The sequence below is a fragment of the Siphateles boraxobius genome, unplaced genomic scaffold (assembly GCF_051911475.1).
Source record: "Siphateles boraxobius isolate OS27281-9 unplaced genomic scaffold, OSU_SipBor_1 171, whole genome shotgun sequence".
NCBI lineage: Eukaryota > Metazoa > Chordata > Actinopteri > Cypriniformes > Leuciscidae > Siphateles > Siphateles boraxobius.
In genome coordinates, this window is record NW_027508779.1 from 5,001 (window position 1) to 20,000 (window position 15,000).

A 15,000-nucleotide genomic window follows, 5' to 3' on the forward strand; every position below is an offset into this window, starting at 1 on the left:
CAAAGGTAGTGTACATGTTCAGTTCGAACTTCGAAAGGAACTGCAAACAGCATAAACTAGGGAGCAGTGAAGGGAGCAGTGAACACTGCGTAGGGATCCTGCCAAACGGAACGTAGCTAATGTTTTCATTAGATCTTTGGCTATTGGCTAAGCAGCAAAGACGGAAGTGGGAATATTTGAGTTTGAAATTCCTCAATTCCACCTAAAAATATTCCAGTCAACATGCAAACAATGACTGTTGTTAGTTAGTGTACTATGAGCTAACTAGCTGGTTAGCTAGTAGCTCATTAACAAATTAAATGTGAATTCTTTGACATAGGAATTCATTGATACACAATCACTTTTTTGTATCTGTCTCAATGCCATTTTTATAAATCTTTCTTTGCAGTTTTTGTGACAGAAACTAGCTCTGTGCGCAGGTCGGCATCATGTTAGAAATGTTGTTTTATGAGGCTTTTATCAGTGAAGTCAGGCTGATCTGTCTTTTCAAATCAGATGTCTGAGCTCAAGAAATGATTGAGCTATGAGTTCATGACAGCATTTGAAGGCCGCACCATTCTCCCAAACCTCTCCATTGAGTTCCTCTATAGCAGGGCATCGCTGTGCTGTTTACTCACTAAACCCACGAATGTAGAATCAGACTGGCATGTAATTCTACAATAAGCTGCGGGCGAGTCTCGACACATCAGCTGCGCTTGGGGAATGAAGAGGTGTTCGCCTTCCTCACACTGCATCATAATCTGTCCTTTCAGACCCGCGTCTTTATCGCAGTGTGAAAGTGTCTTCCGCTCTGTGAAACCCGAGGTGGTCTCTGTGCCAGCGTTGTCATTTAATCATGCTGGTGTCTACATTAGACTTGCTGTTACACGCACACTTAACAGCTGGTAATGAAGCCAGGGCTCTTGACGTATATATGCTTATCAACGCTTTCTGAAGTTCTGTGTGTCCTGTTGTCACAGTCTGGTGGAGATTTAAAGCCTTTATTGATGAGTCTCATGGTTGCACAACCGCACAGATTGGGGTGGAAACAATAATGATAATTCGATTTATAAAATAATTAATATAATTAATTGTGGCCTAAGCTGCGAGAAGTTAAATGTGACATTGCACAGTTTATAGTTGTTTTCTGAATCACTTGACCCATAGGAATCATTTTATTGGTCCAACCTGCTTTTGTCAAGTTGATTCAGTCATTTTAAATATTATTGACTTGAATAAAACCAGTTAATTTAGTTGCCACATGGAGCATGTTTAGGTCACCTGACAGTTTTTGCAGTTAACAAAAAATAATTACAAGTAATTTTGGTGGTTATGAATAATTATTTAGATTACTGTGATGGCCAACTATTCTGACCATTCTGAGTCATACTAGTTAAACGACAAATAAATAAAAGCAAAAGTTTCCCAGGAACAGTTTAAATCTCAACATCAGTTTTTACACCTTTTTCCCCCAAACTTTTTTTAAACGCTATTACTAAAAAGATCATAAATCTTTGAAGAATTTAAAGGTAATAATATTTTTTTTTCTGCAAAACCACTTTTGACAAGCACCTTCTGTGTTACGCTTTCAACCATTTGATTATTCATCTATGAAAAATAAGTATCTTAAACCCCCCAAATAGTGGTTAATATCTACAGGTAATAGAGTTAATTATTAAACTGGCTTCTGATTGGTCAATACAACATTTCATTCATGCTAAAAACCACAATGTTGTAAAAGTTATAGCGGGAAACCTGTTCACCTGTGTTAGCATTTTCATGCTCAATACGTCTGACTCAAAAAAATCAGGTGCATAAATAAGTGCTTTTCATTGTCAAAGAACAAGAACATGTGTCTTCTTGTACACGGTTTATAGACTTGTGTTGTAAAGATCGTAAAAGAGATCAGTTCTGTACTGATTTTATCGCCACCGGAGGAAGTGATGTAATGTGACTCATCTGGAAACCAAAGTTCTTGACTGCGCACATTTACTTTTGCTCGACAAACAAAACTACCTGAGATCATGAGAATGGGTTTGTTTGGCATTGTTGTAATTTTGTAAAAAAGAATTCATTACAAATTATGAATTGCTGAACTGAGAATTTTTTTTTTCAAAATGTTATATATATATATATATATATACACACACATACATATATATATATATATACATTTATATTATATAATATATATATATATATATATATATATATATATATATATATTTCTTTTCCCATGGAAATTAAAAGACAAAAATATATAGAAATTTATACATAGACAAAAAGTGGAAAAAAATAAAGAAATTATATATATATATAAATATTATGTGTGTGTGTATATATATATATATATATATATAACACACACACACACACACACACACACACACACACACACACACACACACACACACACACACACACACACACACACACACATACACATATATATATATATATATATATTTTTTTTTTCACTATTTAACTCTGTATTAATTGCTATATATTTTTTGTATTTTAATTTCCATTGGAAAAGAAATCAAAATGTTCAATGTCATCTCAGACTTTTGGACCCCACTGTAGATTTTATGACTTTTTCCCAGCCTGTGAAACATGCAATTTTGAACGAAAAAGTATATTTACACCAGGAGGGTATATTTACAGTGTGACCGGGATCAAGCGTCTCTCACACACACACACACACGTCTCTTGCCTCGGGTGTGCTGCTCACAATAGCTCTTTGATACAGTAGGTGCTTTACAGCCATTGGAAAGTGTCATGACATGTCGGCCAACTGCCTTGATTTTGCTAAGATAAAGCTTGTGGTTAGTTCTGGAATGATTTGTAAAGATACTCTTCTTTGTTAAGTTAACTATGCTTTCATTGAGCATTCATCTCTTTTGTGTCATACACTTCCTTTCCGTTCTCCTGGGAAAAGTTTGCGGCTTCGATAAAAAAGAGTGGCGGTCTGCGGGTAACTTCTGAACTTCTGAATGCTTAAAGCTTATATCAGCATCTGAAAGAATAAATGAAATCGAGGGGGCGGTACTAATGAAAAGAGCAATATTTGAACAAGTTCTGCAGCTGGCTATGGACATTGTTTCTCTTTCTTTTCCTGATGCACTCTTTCCTCCCCTGGATTGAGATGGATGAGGTCTGGGCTGCTCCTAGTTGGTTTAGTTGAAGCCTGGATTTGTTCAGGTTTGTGATTCAGACGTGGTTGTATTACTTCATCGAGTTATAAATGATGCGTATACAAAGGCGTCCCTGTCTTCTCTGATCTCACACCATCCTGGAATGTTTTCTCCATCCATCATCCCGTCTCTGGTGTGGCGACCTCCACTTGGGACACGTGAGCGGCCGATAATAGATGTGTGTGCGGTGGACAAAGAAATTTTTGTTCTGTGTGTGTGTCAGTGTAAAGGAACGTTACTTATAAAAGCATTATATTATGTTGTGTTACGCCTAATAAAACAATTACGTTGAATATTGTTTGTTCATGGATAGTAGCATTTAACTTCTGCATTCTCAGAATGGGGTGCTAAGTTTGAATCGCAGGTCATCATGTCACATATATGAAGTTTCATACACAAACTTCTCAGTGAAATGCCACCTGTCACTTAAACATCCAGAGATCCCATATACATTGTTCTTTTGTTTCTCATAATGTCATATCGGTGATGTTATTGTTGTGACTGGTTGAACGACACTGTGTCCGAGACAAAGAAAGGAAAATGTTGAATGGTGTTTTACAACCTTTGTCTTGATTTAAAAAGGTCTTCTTGACACATAGTCATCTCTCTATTTTTCTCCAGCATGTTGGATGATGGATCTGGCCCACAAAAGTTCTTCAAATGTAAAATGCAATGTTTTAAGAAGCCTGCTTTACTTCTTTTTTTTTCCTAAAAAAAATGATGCACAAAATGCTTTTAATGAAGCTTTTTAAAATGTATGTGTATTTATGCTATTCATGTCAACATGTTTTTGAGCTACATGAAAAAAAAGTGTTACTTATCTTCATCCATCATCACGTCTCTGGAAAGATGAACACTTTTTGGGACACATGAGCTGCTAATAATAGATGCATGCGAACTGTAACAAATTACCTGAAAAAAACAAACCCATGCATATTTATTTGGCATAAACTGTTATCCAAAGTGACTTTAGGGAGTGCATTTTATCACTATATGTTTCCCAGGAATCAACCCCATGTTATTGGCGTTAGTGGTGCCACATTTTCATTAGGGCTGGGTTTCGATTCAAATTTCAAGAATCGATTCGATTCCGATTCTCAAGATCTTGAATCGATTATCATTATTCGATTCGATCCGATCTGATCCGATCTTCGAGATTTAGATAAGTGTTTTTGAAAAAAGCATTTTTTTCCAGCTGTTACATGAATTACAGGTATGCCACATATTGATACTATTATTATAGACATTTAACTGCAAATTAATGGAGTCGGGGTTGCCAACTCTCACGCATCTGGCGTGACACTCACGCATTCAGCCTCAATCTCACGGTCTCACGCTCAACAAAGAAATCTCACGCTAAATTAGACATTCTTCTGTGCTGTATTTTTTTCCCACTCATGTGCACTAATTTCCGAATTACTATAAGCAAGTTCAGGCTCTTAACTACTGATTGGACCACTGCATTTTCTCACGCAGAGAAAAATCGCGGACAAAGAGGACACTGACACCGACAGACTAGACAGAGAAGGTTACTTTTGATATGGAACAAATTCTCAGCTGTCAGATTCTGTCAATATTTCCAACGTTTTGGCGCTTTTAAATGTGACAGATCTCTGTAGCGCGTCAGTTCAAACGGCACGTGATACAGCCTAGTAGTAAATAAAATTTTAACTTACAAAACCTTTAGAAAACACAAGTGTGTCACAGTTTTGTGAAAACCTTCAAGTACTCCAGGTATAAGACAGATCGCAGCTTTGAGCGTTTCTGGAGTTTTCAAAGCAACCGCTTGCTTAACGTTACTGACCGCCATGTTCGTTGTTTTAATGTCCTTCCACCTCGCGCGCATGCGTGAATTCAATGACGCGGCAAGTTAAAGTTCACGGGGAAAATGTAGGCCTATTATTAAATCGATCCTCTGAGTTACGGATCGATCTTTAGAAATTAATATGAAAATCGATTCAGAATTGGTGAATCGATTTTTTCAACACAGCCCTAATTTTCATGACCTACATGATTAAAAAAAGCAATGGTGTTACTTGTAACCCCTTTATTGTAACGCATTGCTTAAATGCATTGGCGTCTCTGTCTGCTCTGATCGCACACCATCCTGGAATATTATCTTCATCATCATCATCATCATCATCATCATCATCATCATCATGTCTCTGGTGTGGTGACCTCCTCTTAGGACATGTGAGCGGCTGATAATAGATGCATGCTAACTGTAATACATTACATTACCTCAAAAAAAAATTCATGTTCCATTAATTTATTTGGCAGAAAGTGTTATCCAAGTATCTGCAAGGTGTGCGTTTTATCAGCATGTGTGTTTTTGAGGTATTAAACCCATGTCATTGGCATTGGTTGTACAATTTTCTACCAGTTGAGTTATATGAACAACAACAAAAAAGTGTTATGCCGAGTTCAGACCGCACGATTTTCAAAAGAATCGGGTCACTGTTGTTTTCACACTGCGTGACTATCTGAGGTAACATTCAGTTGCTGGTGTGTTCACACTGCACGATGGATCGGCGACAGGAGGTTTCACACTGCATGACTTTACAAAAGAAAGAATCGCCGACAACTTCTCCCTGGTCCGCAAACTACGTTTCATAACTAAACAAACGCGAGAAGTGATAAGGAAATAACGGAAGATCACGCGTGCGTGAGACCGGAGTTCTCGCGCGACACTGAATTTGTTATTAAAAATGATAGCCTACAAGAAGATTGCAATCCAAATTGTCTGTGCGCTGATTTGCAGCGAAAATGATAAAAAAAATATCCTACTGTTGCTGCTGGTCATGCAAATGTTTGTGCTTTGTTTCTGTTTGATATAATTGTAAATATAGGCCTATCTATTAAAATACTGATATTCTGGTCTATAACTCCTCCCTGAACATCCTGCTGTCCTGTATCTTGCTCTCTCATTGGCTGCCGGTCATCGCCGATGTAGTTTTCAGTCAGAACACATTCACACAGCAGGATTGTGAATCACCGACAGGTCCAGATATCTAGCATGCCAAATATCTCACAGGCGTCGGTGACTCGTCGGCGATTCTCTCAGATGGCGTCTTTGCTCATTCACACTGCGTGATTGTCACTCGCGTGAACGAGCACCGATTTGCCTGTGATTTCGGGTATTTGTCGGCGATTTCTCAAAACCTGTCGGCGAGCCAAAATCGGGGCTAAAATCATGCAGTCTGAACTCGGCATTACTTGTAACCCCATTTATTGTAACACATTATTTAAATGTATTGGCATCCCTGTCAGCTCATGGGCCGGTTCCACAAAGATAGACTTTGAATATGGCTTAGATACAGTAGATGGTCAGACTTCAGATCGACATCTAAATCAGACCGTTGCACAAAGCACTTAAGACTATCTTAAGTAGGACTACACTGCAATGCATTCTGGGTAAAATAAGACACTTTTCAAGACAAAAAACATGGCGGATCGAGTAAGTGCATTCAACCGCTCAGTGCAGTTTACCCCAGTGGAAAACGTGTGTTTATTGGAGGAGGATAACAGTTACAAGGAAATTTAGCGGAGAATGTAGTAAAAAGAAGAAATTTTTTATTTGGAAAAAGATTGCTACGACAGTTAACGGCGTTAATCTGGAGCGTTAAAGACGTACAGCAAAGAATCAAAAACATGGTACAAGATGCCACAAAAAAAAATTTAAGAGTAAATATCCTTAAAACCCTTTCCCTTCTCATAGCTCTCTCCATAACGCCGTCAGCAAACCACAAATTATGAGCCATTTTCCCTTTTCTTTTGGCTGTTTGTAATGTAACTGATTATTACTGTTGGTTGCCAAGGTAACGGAGTCTTAGACCTGGGTTAGGTGTCTAATTTTTTTTGGTCTAAATTAAGTCAGTCTTTATTTTTGTGAAACAGTCTAACTTGCATTAGACGAGTCTATGAGCAAATTTTAGACTTGTCTAACACTAGACCGGTGTAAAATAGCTTTGTGAAACCGGCCCCTGTTCTTAGACCATCCTGGAATGTTATTTTCATCCATCATCACGTCTCTGGAAAGATGAACACTTTTTGGGACACGTGAGTGACTAATAATTGTTACATGCGAACTGTAACACATTTCCTGAAAAACATGCATGCTACATTTATTTATTTGGCATAAACTGTTATCCAAAGTGACTTAAGGTTGTGTATTTTATTACCATATATGTTTCCCAGGAATCAACCCCATGTTATTGGCGTTGGTTGGTGGTGCCACGTTCTACCGGTTGAGCTACGTGAGCAAAAAACAAGCGTTACTTTCGTTGTAACCCCTTTATCGTAACACATTGCTTATATGCATTGGCGTCCCTGTCTGCTCTGATCGCACACCATCCTGGAATATTATCTTCATCATCATCATCATCATCATGTCTCTGGCGTGGTGACCTCCTCTTGGGACATAATAATTAATAATTTGTTACATTTATATAGCGCTTTTCTCTGCATTTAGAGTGCTTTACATAGCAGGATGTGAGCGGCTGATAATAGATGCATGCTAACTGTAACCCATCACTTCAAAAAAACTTTCATGTTACATTCATTCATTTGGCATTCAAGTGTTATCCAAGTAACTTCAAGGTGTGTGTTTTATCAGCATGTGTGTTTCCTGGAATATGAACTTATGTGATTGTGTTGGTTGTACAATGTTCTACTAGCTGAGTTACATGAACAAAAAAGAAAGTGTTACTTACTTGTAACCCCTTTATTGTACCACATCAACACATGACTTAAATGCATTACACTATGTCAGCATGTTTGTGTGTGGTTTTGGATGCGTAGTGAGAGCATGTCTGCATGTTAGCTATATCATGACACACTTGACTTTCCTGCAGAAAAGCCCAGATGTCTTTCCCTCTCAGGGATAAACTACTTCATTTATCTTTCCTTTGCCCTTCATGCTTTAATATTTCATCCCTCACATCACGGGGGGACAATGTCTTCTTTTCTCCTTGTGCAAAGGTTCCTTTCTAAATCACGCATACAAGGCCTGGGCTATCCCTCAAACCCTGCTTCATAAATAATAACTGCACAAACATCCCTCCAAACAGGAGAACAAGCCTTTCCCTCTCATTTCATCTCCATTTCCATCCATCTTTTGGTGATTATTGGGTCCATTTGATCTTAAATCTGCATGTTAGTCGCTGGGTTTTAACGGCCTCGGTGAATGTGGGAGGACGAAACGCTGGCCAGCGGTGCATGTCGTCTCAGCAGCGAATTTGTTCAAATATTTGCTGAGTCTTGTTCTGGGTTTGTGGCCTGAAAATGTCTTCCAGATTAACTCTGCTAAAACTTGGATGAACTGGTTGACATTGTTCCTTTTGAATGGGTTCAAATTTCTGTTTATTCGATTGCGATTCATTTTTCTGCTGAATTATTTTGTGGTTGTTGAAGTATTAGGATGGACTATATTTCTAGATAATTGCTATAATTATGTCTTAATTATGTTTTTTTAATGCTGGCAAAAATCAGCAAAAAAAATCAGTATCTGTCTCGTTCTTTAGGAGAAATACTAAGAGGGAAAAAAGGGGGAAAAATTACTCGACATTAGGGATGCACAATATATTGGTACATATACGTATATTGGTTATCTATCGATATTAGAGATTTATTTTTAATTTAGCAATATTGACTTTTCGACTGCTGGATATTGGATGTATAATATTGGATATTTAATCTTTTATCTTTGTTTCCACCATTTTAAAATTACTTTTACATTAAAATTATCTATTTGCTTGCTTGATACATGTTATATATATATATATATATATATAAATAATACATACTGTAATTGTGACTTTATTTCTCAAATTCTAGTAAGACAAAAAACAAAAAACTATATTGTGACTCAACATTTTGACTTTATATTTCACAATTATAAAAAAATAAATCAGAATTGTGACTATTTCTCACAACTGAGACTTTATTTTTCAATACTGTGAATTTATTTCTCATAATATCTTATTTATAACTTGCTCTGTATCTGCAACGTCTTTTCATTTAGCCTGACGTAATCAGAAACACTTCTCTTCCAACTGTTAGACATACAGAATTGAGATTTTTCACAATCCAGTCGGTTCTTGTGGATTAAATTGAGTCATGCCCATCTTTTTTTTCTGATTGCATATCCAGTTTTACTTGGAAATACATCAGATTAGGGATGAAAGGGGAAAACGATAGATATATAGATGGATGGATGATAAGGCACATAAATCTACAGATGTGAATCAGTCATTACTCTGGTCAAATGGTATGCATAGACTGGAAGTCGGCATAGACTTGCTTTCAGTCGGCGTGCGACCCCAATTTCTCCCATTTTCTTCTTCATCATCATCATCATCATCACCTTTGAAGCTCTTCCAGGCTCTCTTGATGCCAAGCTGACTGTGGGTTATTCAGCTGTGCCAAGTTATGAGATTACAGAGTTCAGTCAGGACACTCGATCAAGCACAGGAATATTACACTGACTGGCTGGTGATGTTGTTTGGATACATCAGACTGTCATTTTCAAATCTGTTTTTTTTAAATCATTCCATTCTATCTCCGTTTTCTTTGTTCTGGTACAAGACAGCAGATTCTCTGATAAGCATAAAAACATGTAACTCCCACAAATATTAGGTAAAGTGATTTAAAAAAAAGTTATTTTTGCATTTGTTAAAGAAGCCTATTATCTCATTCAATGCAATACTGAAATTCCTCCATTTCTTCTCTGGTTGTTATATTTTATAAAAGTAGTTCTTGTCAGGAATCCTGACAGTTTACTTTCGCTTAAAGTTAGATGCCTTTTACTGACAACAAGTTATGGATATTTTCAGATAGTGGGATATCGGTGTGACACTAGCTGCATTTACATGGATCCTTATAATCGGATTGATGGCTCAATCGAACTAAATAAACCTTCATGTAAACACCTTAATCAGTCTGATGGACCTCGATCCGATTGGAATTTTGATCGGATTGAAACGAGTGGCTTATTCCTTTTGTAATCCGATCGAGAGGACATGGAAACACTTGATCGGATTGAAAAGCGAAACTGAAACGATTGCGCATGTGCAATGACGTTGAAATAGCGTAATGCCGTATGATGCACGGAACGAGCCGTTCTTCCGGGTGAATAAAGTGTCGTATAAATGAGTGTCCCGTTATTTTAAAATGCTAATTTCACTCTGTGAAGTGGTGAAGGGCAACGTCCCACCAGTGCTTGTTTCAGACTCTCATCCACACTCGACTGGTTTTGAGCGCGGGGTTTTACTGCGTGATAAGCAGTGGCAAAACAGTTCATTTGCTCATTGTCTCCAAATCATGACCAGAGACGGATACATATTAAGTCTGCTGTTTAAAACAAATAAAGAACTAGAGGAGAATAGTTATGTGTGAACAGCAGTATTCCTGCAGTGAGCGCATGCCAAAAAATAAATTCCCATTTGAAGCTTGTGACATAGGCTATAAACGCGCACATCAACCCGATTACTTTATTTATCGTCCATGTAAACACCGGTTCGGATTCTTCCGATTTCATTCCGATTGAACCAAAAGTTGTCCATGTAAACGTAGAGCTGCTGATTGTAACTCTCTCTGTCCGCTTCTCTTCTCTCAGGACCCAGGCTACTGGATTCAGGTTCACCGGCTAGAACACGGAGACGGAGGGATCTTGGACCTGGATGACGTGCTGTGTGATGTAGCCGACGACAAAGACAGGGTATGTAGTGTGCATGAATGTTCATTTTCTTGCTTTAGGAGAGACGCTGATCTCTAATGTGATTAACTTTAACTTTCATCTCCAGTTTGAATGTACCGGAGGCAAAATGCCTGAGACATTCTGACTTAAAATTGGATTTATTTATAATTATTTTTCTGAGATGACAACTGGATGTTACTGGCTTGACTGGCCTCGTGTCGACAATAAATGTGTGTTTACTTGAATAATTTTAAAACAGACATATAAATGCCTGTTTTATAATGTTTATAAACTTTTTAAGCTAACAAGTACATGTTTGCTTATTACCCTGATTTCGTTCGGCATGTAAAGACACTTAACTGGTATTTTGGTAGAGATGTTTTGTGTGCATGTGTATTTATGCTTTGACATAAAAATTATTTCAAAATAGCACGTATGCGTTATTGCATTGCTAGGTTTTTATAAAAAGCTAATTTTATTTTTTAGCTTTTTAAAACTTATTTAGCCAATCAATCATTGTATACTACCAACTTAATCTCATGAGAAATACTTCTATATGATTTGGCGATTTCGTATGAATTCGTAGAATGTGATTTTTATGCAAGCATGCAATTTTTATAAATCAAAAATAAGCATATATGTCCATCCCTAAACCTAGTTATGAATTATCATGAGACTATCGTGAGTGATGCTACTGTGTGAAGCAGTTATCTCTATACTTATTTTATTATGTTTCACACATCACACATTCACAAATGGTTATTTCACAGTATGCAGTCTGTTATCTGTTCAAGCGTAGTCTGTGGGTTAGTGAAAACATGGCCTTTCTACATCCACCATGTTGTTTTTTGTTACAAGGCTGCCATGTATTTTGAATACAGATTGCCCATGTTTATGAGAAACTAGATGTCAAGATATCAGATATTCCACATTTGTTTCCAAATCCTTTTAGCCGAGGGAGGATGAGAGACGGCAGTGGTCGTCCTCGCTTTTGGACTTTTGTTTTTCTCAACTGTTATTGTGGTCATCTCATCTGCATGTGTTTCGATTTCTTTTCACCATGCTTGGGAACGGCCTGGAACATGGACTGTTTATTACTAGTGATGCACTGAATGAAAAGAAAACTAAATGAAAACAGCTAAATGAAAACATTAAAATCACTAATCATTACCTCTTCCTCTAATTTCCTGTGTGACTGGACAGAGTTTGACTTGCCAGGTTCAGACCACCTCATGCTAAATAAATATTTTTTCTCGATGATGCATTTTCATCCAGGAAAAGCATCATGGTTTTGTCATAGCAATGGAATTTGGGAAGTTTCCTCTTGTTCGGCCCTGACTAGCACATCGTGAGTAATGGCTAATCTCAGTTCCACACAAGAGATTTGCCCCTCTGGTGTGTTTATAATCGTAGTCTGTTCATTAGCGTCACTGCTAATGTTGTCAAGCTCTGATAAATTGTGTTTAGCCAGCAAGCTAATTAGTCCGTCCGTTCCTGCTGGGCTATGGTGACATCTCAATGCCTACAAGAGCTTTTGTTCCTAGTGATTTATAATCATCCTCTCAGCACGACCACAATTGATAATCCATGTTAGCTCAATTAGTAAACTGCACACTCTGGCTACACTTGCATTGTGCCAAATCCATACTATGAAGCTAATTAGCATTAGCATTTTAAGCAGACAAACATGTTTGACATTGAGAGGAGAGGATGTTGTCATCAACTCATGAACCCAAGATCCGTGTTATACAATGCTGAATGCTAGGGCTGCGTGATATTGGAAAAAAATGTCATTGAAAACAACTTTACCAGATGAGTTGAATAGCTTTTGGGAAGAATTAATCATTCTAGAGATTGGGGTGATTTTGTAGGGGAAGTGAATTTGCATAGAAAATAAGAAAAGATAAGAAAATTTGGCCGATATATTAAAGCTGATAAATAATGGATTATTTCCTTCAGCTGAGACACTTCAGATGTGCACTGTTCAACATGATGGTTTTAAATTGCTTGAAATATGATGGGAATCACTTAAAAAAGGGAAATACAGTGCAACATGTGCAGCGCAAGTATGTCATATAGTCTACATGCAATTAACATAGAATTAATTATAAAACATGATAATTGTGTGCTTTTTTGTAATCAGGCTCTCAAAAATTATATACAAATTTGGATTTAGATTTATCGGCCAATATATCGATTTGTGACTTTTAAATATAAAGCATTATCGGTTATCTGTATAAACCAAATTTTAATTGCACCCTTAACAAAAAGAATGGTTGGCACAGTGATGGTGTCAGATGATGATACTATGGTACTGAACGATATCCATATTCAAATAACTTGTTATTGACATGGTACATAGGAGGGTGGGTAGAAAAATACCATGTATTTTGCATCCAAAATGACGTGACTTTACAGAGAGAATGAGTTGAGCTCTTGTTTGGTGTTGATGATCAGGATCTGCCGCAGAGCAGCGTTCAGGCGTGTGTGTGTGTCTGGAGAGATGCTGCTCATCTTGGGAGGCTTGAGTTTTTTTTCCTCCGGGTGTCATGGTAACATCTGTGCCAGGACTCAGTCAAACGCCTGAATCTGTGGCACTTCTGCGTGAGAAACCCCCGAGAGCCACGCAACATCCCTCACACTCATCGGCTGTCCTGGTTGACAGATTTCAGCGCATCATGCATTACATTTTTGAATATTGTTAGTCTTGCATCGTCTCTCTTGTTGTTTTTTCTATTTTTACATCATTGTCTCTCACTGATTTCTCTCCTGTACCGTTCTAGATGTTTCCGCTCACTGCTTCTGTGCTTCTGTGTGCTCGCCGTCATGCATTTCTCATGACTGAGGATTAGATGTGAACATTATTCTGCTATATGCTGTGCACATGGTGAACCTAAGTAGCTTTGCGTCTTTGTGTGTTTCTGTCAGATGTTCAGGGCTTATTTTATGTGCTTGGCCTTGTGTGGTTGAATTAACATTTAAGGCTTTCATTTCCAATATTATTCAATTTCTAGTATTATGATGCTAAAACAAGAAGGACCCTTTCATTTAAATGTTTTACAGATGCTTTGGGCGTTCACTTATAAGCATTTTATTGTATCTTTAGAGAAAATATATAAATACAAGTATGCATATGTTTTATATTTGATGCATCAAGCTTTAATGGCTCATATAGTAGGATATAGTTTGAATACAATACAAACTGAGGTGTTTTTCCTCCATATTCTGAGGCCCAAACTGAGCTGAAATATGACATTTTGTGCAGTTGCTGATATTTATATGATCAAAAAGTAAGATGAAATTCTGATACTTCTAATGTAAATCAATGAGATCTTTATTACAGGATAGCAGACTACTAACATAAAATGCATATAAATATCAGTAGCCACTCTATGTCTACCAATAATGTCTTATTGGACTTTAAGATCTTATTGGACCTCTGTTGGTCGATGAAAGCACCGGTGCGTTTCGGTGGATTTTTTTTCCACATAGCAGCTGGATCGGCTTAAAATACATTTTTGTCATACAGGAACGAGTAATATATCATTAGAAACTGTAAATGTCTACTTTTATTTGTGTACACTCACAATAACGACACAACAATACATTTCATTTGACTCTCCGTCTAGACCAGAGGTCTTCAATCCTGCTCCTGGAGGGCCACTGTCCTGCTGAGTTTAGTTTCAACCTGCTTCAGCACACCTGCCTTTGTATATTCAAGCGATCCTGAAGAGCTTGATGAGCTGATTCAGGTGTGTTTGATTAGGGTTGAAACTAAACTCTGCAGGACAGCGGCCCTCCAGGAGCAGGATTGAAGACCTCTGGTCTAGGGTAAAGGACGCAACAAAAAGAAAAGGAAACAATACGGTTTCTTTTAATGGAAAAGCGAATGAAACAATATTTAGGCAAGGCCTATTGAATTTTAACAGGTTTATAATACAATTGGGGATTTTACCTCAGGAGCCGACAGAGCCCAAAATAAAAACAAAAAAATAACTAATTTATATGTACTTTTTACTGCCCTAATACATAAAATAAAATAAAATACAATTGCTTCCCCGACTCCCTAATCCAAACCAGGCAATAAAGATGAAAAACAAAAGTGGTGCCTGTCTCCCTAACTCCCAATCC

General features: G+C 37.5%; 1 protein-coding gene across 1 annotated transcript in view; it reads left to right on the forward strand.

Moving 5' to 3' along the window:
• Window positions 1–10,265: 10,265 nt before the first annotated feature.
• Window positions 10,266–15,000, forward strand: part of pard3aa (par-3 family cell polarity regulator alpha, a) — a 466,122-nt gene continuing 461,387 nt past the window's right edge. Inside the window, exons 1-2 of the mRNA XM_077232480.1 lie at window positions 10,266–10,315; window positions 10,746–10,890. Of these exons, the coding sequence (XP_077088595.1) occupies window positions 10,266–10,315; window positions 10,746–10,890 (195 nt within the window). The remainder of the gene's footprint in view (window positions 10,316–10,745; window positions 10,891–15,000) is intronic.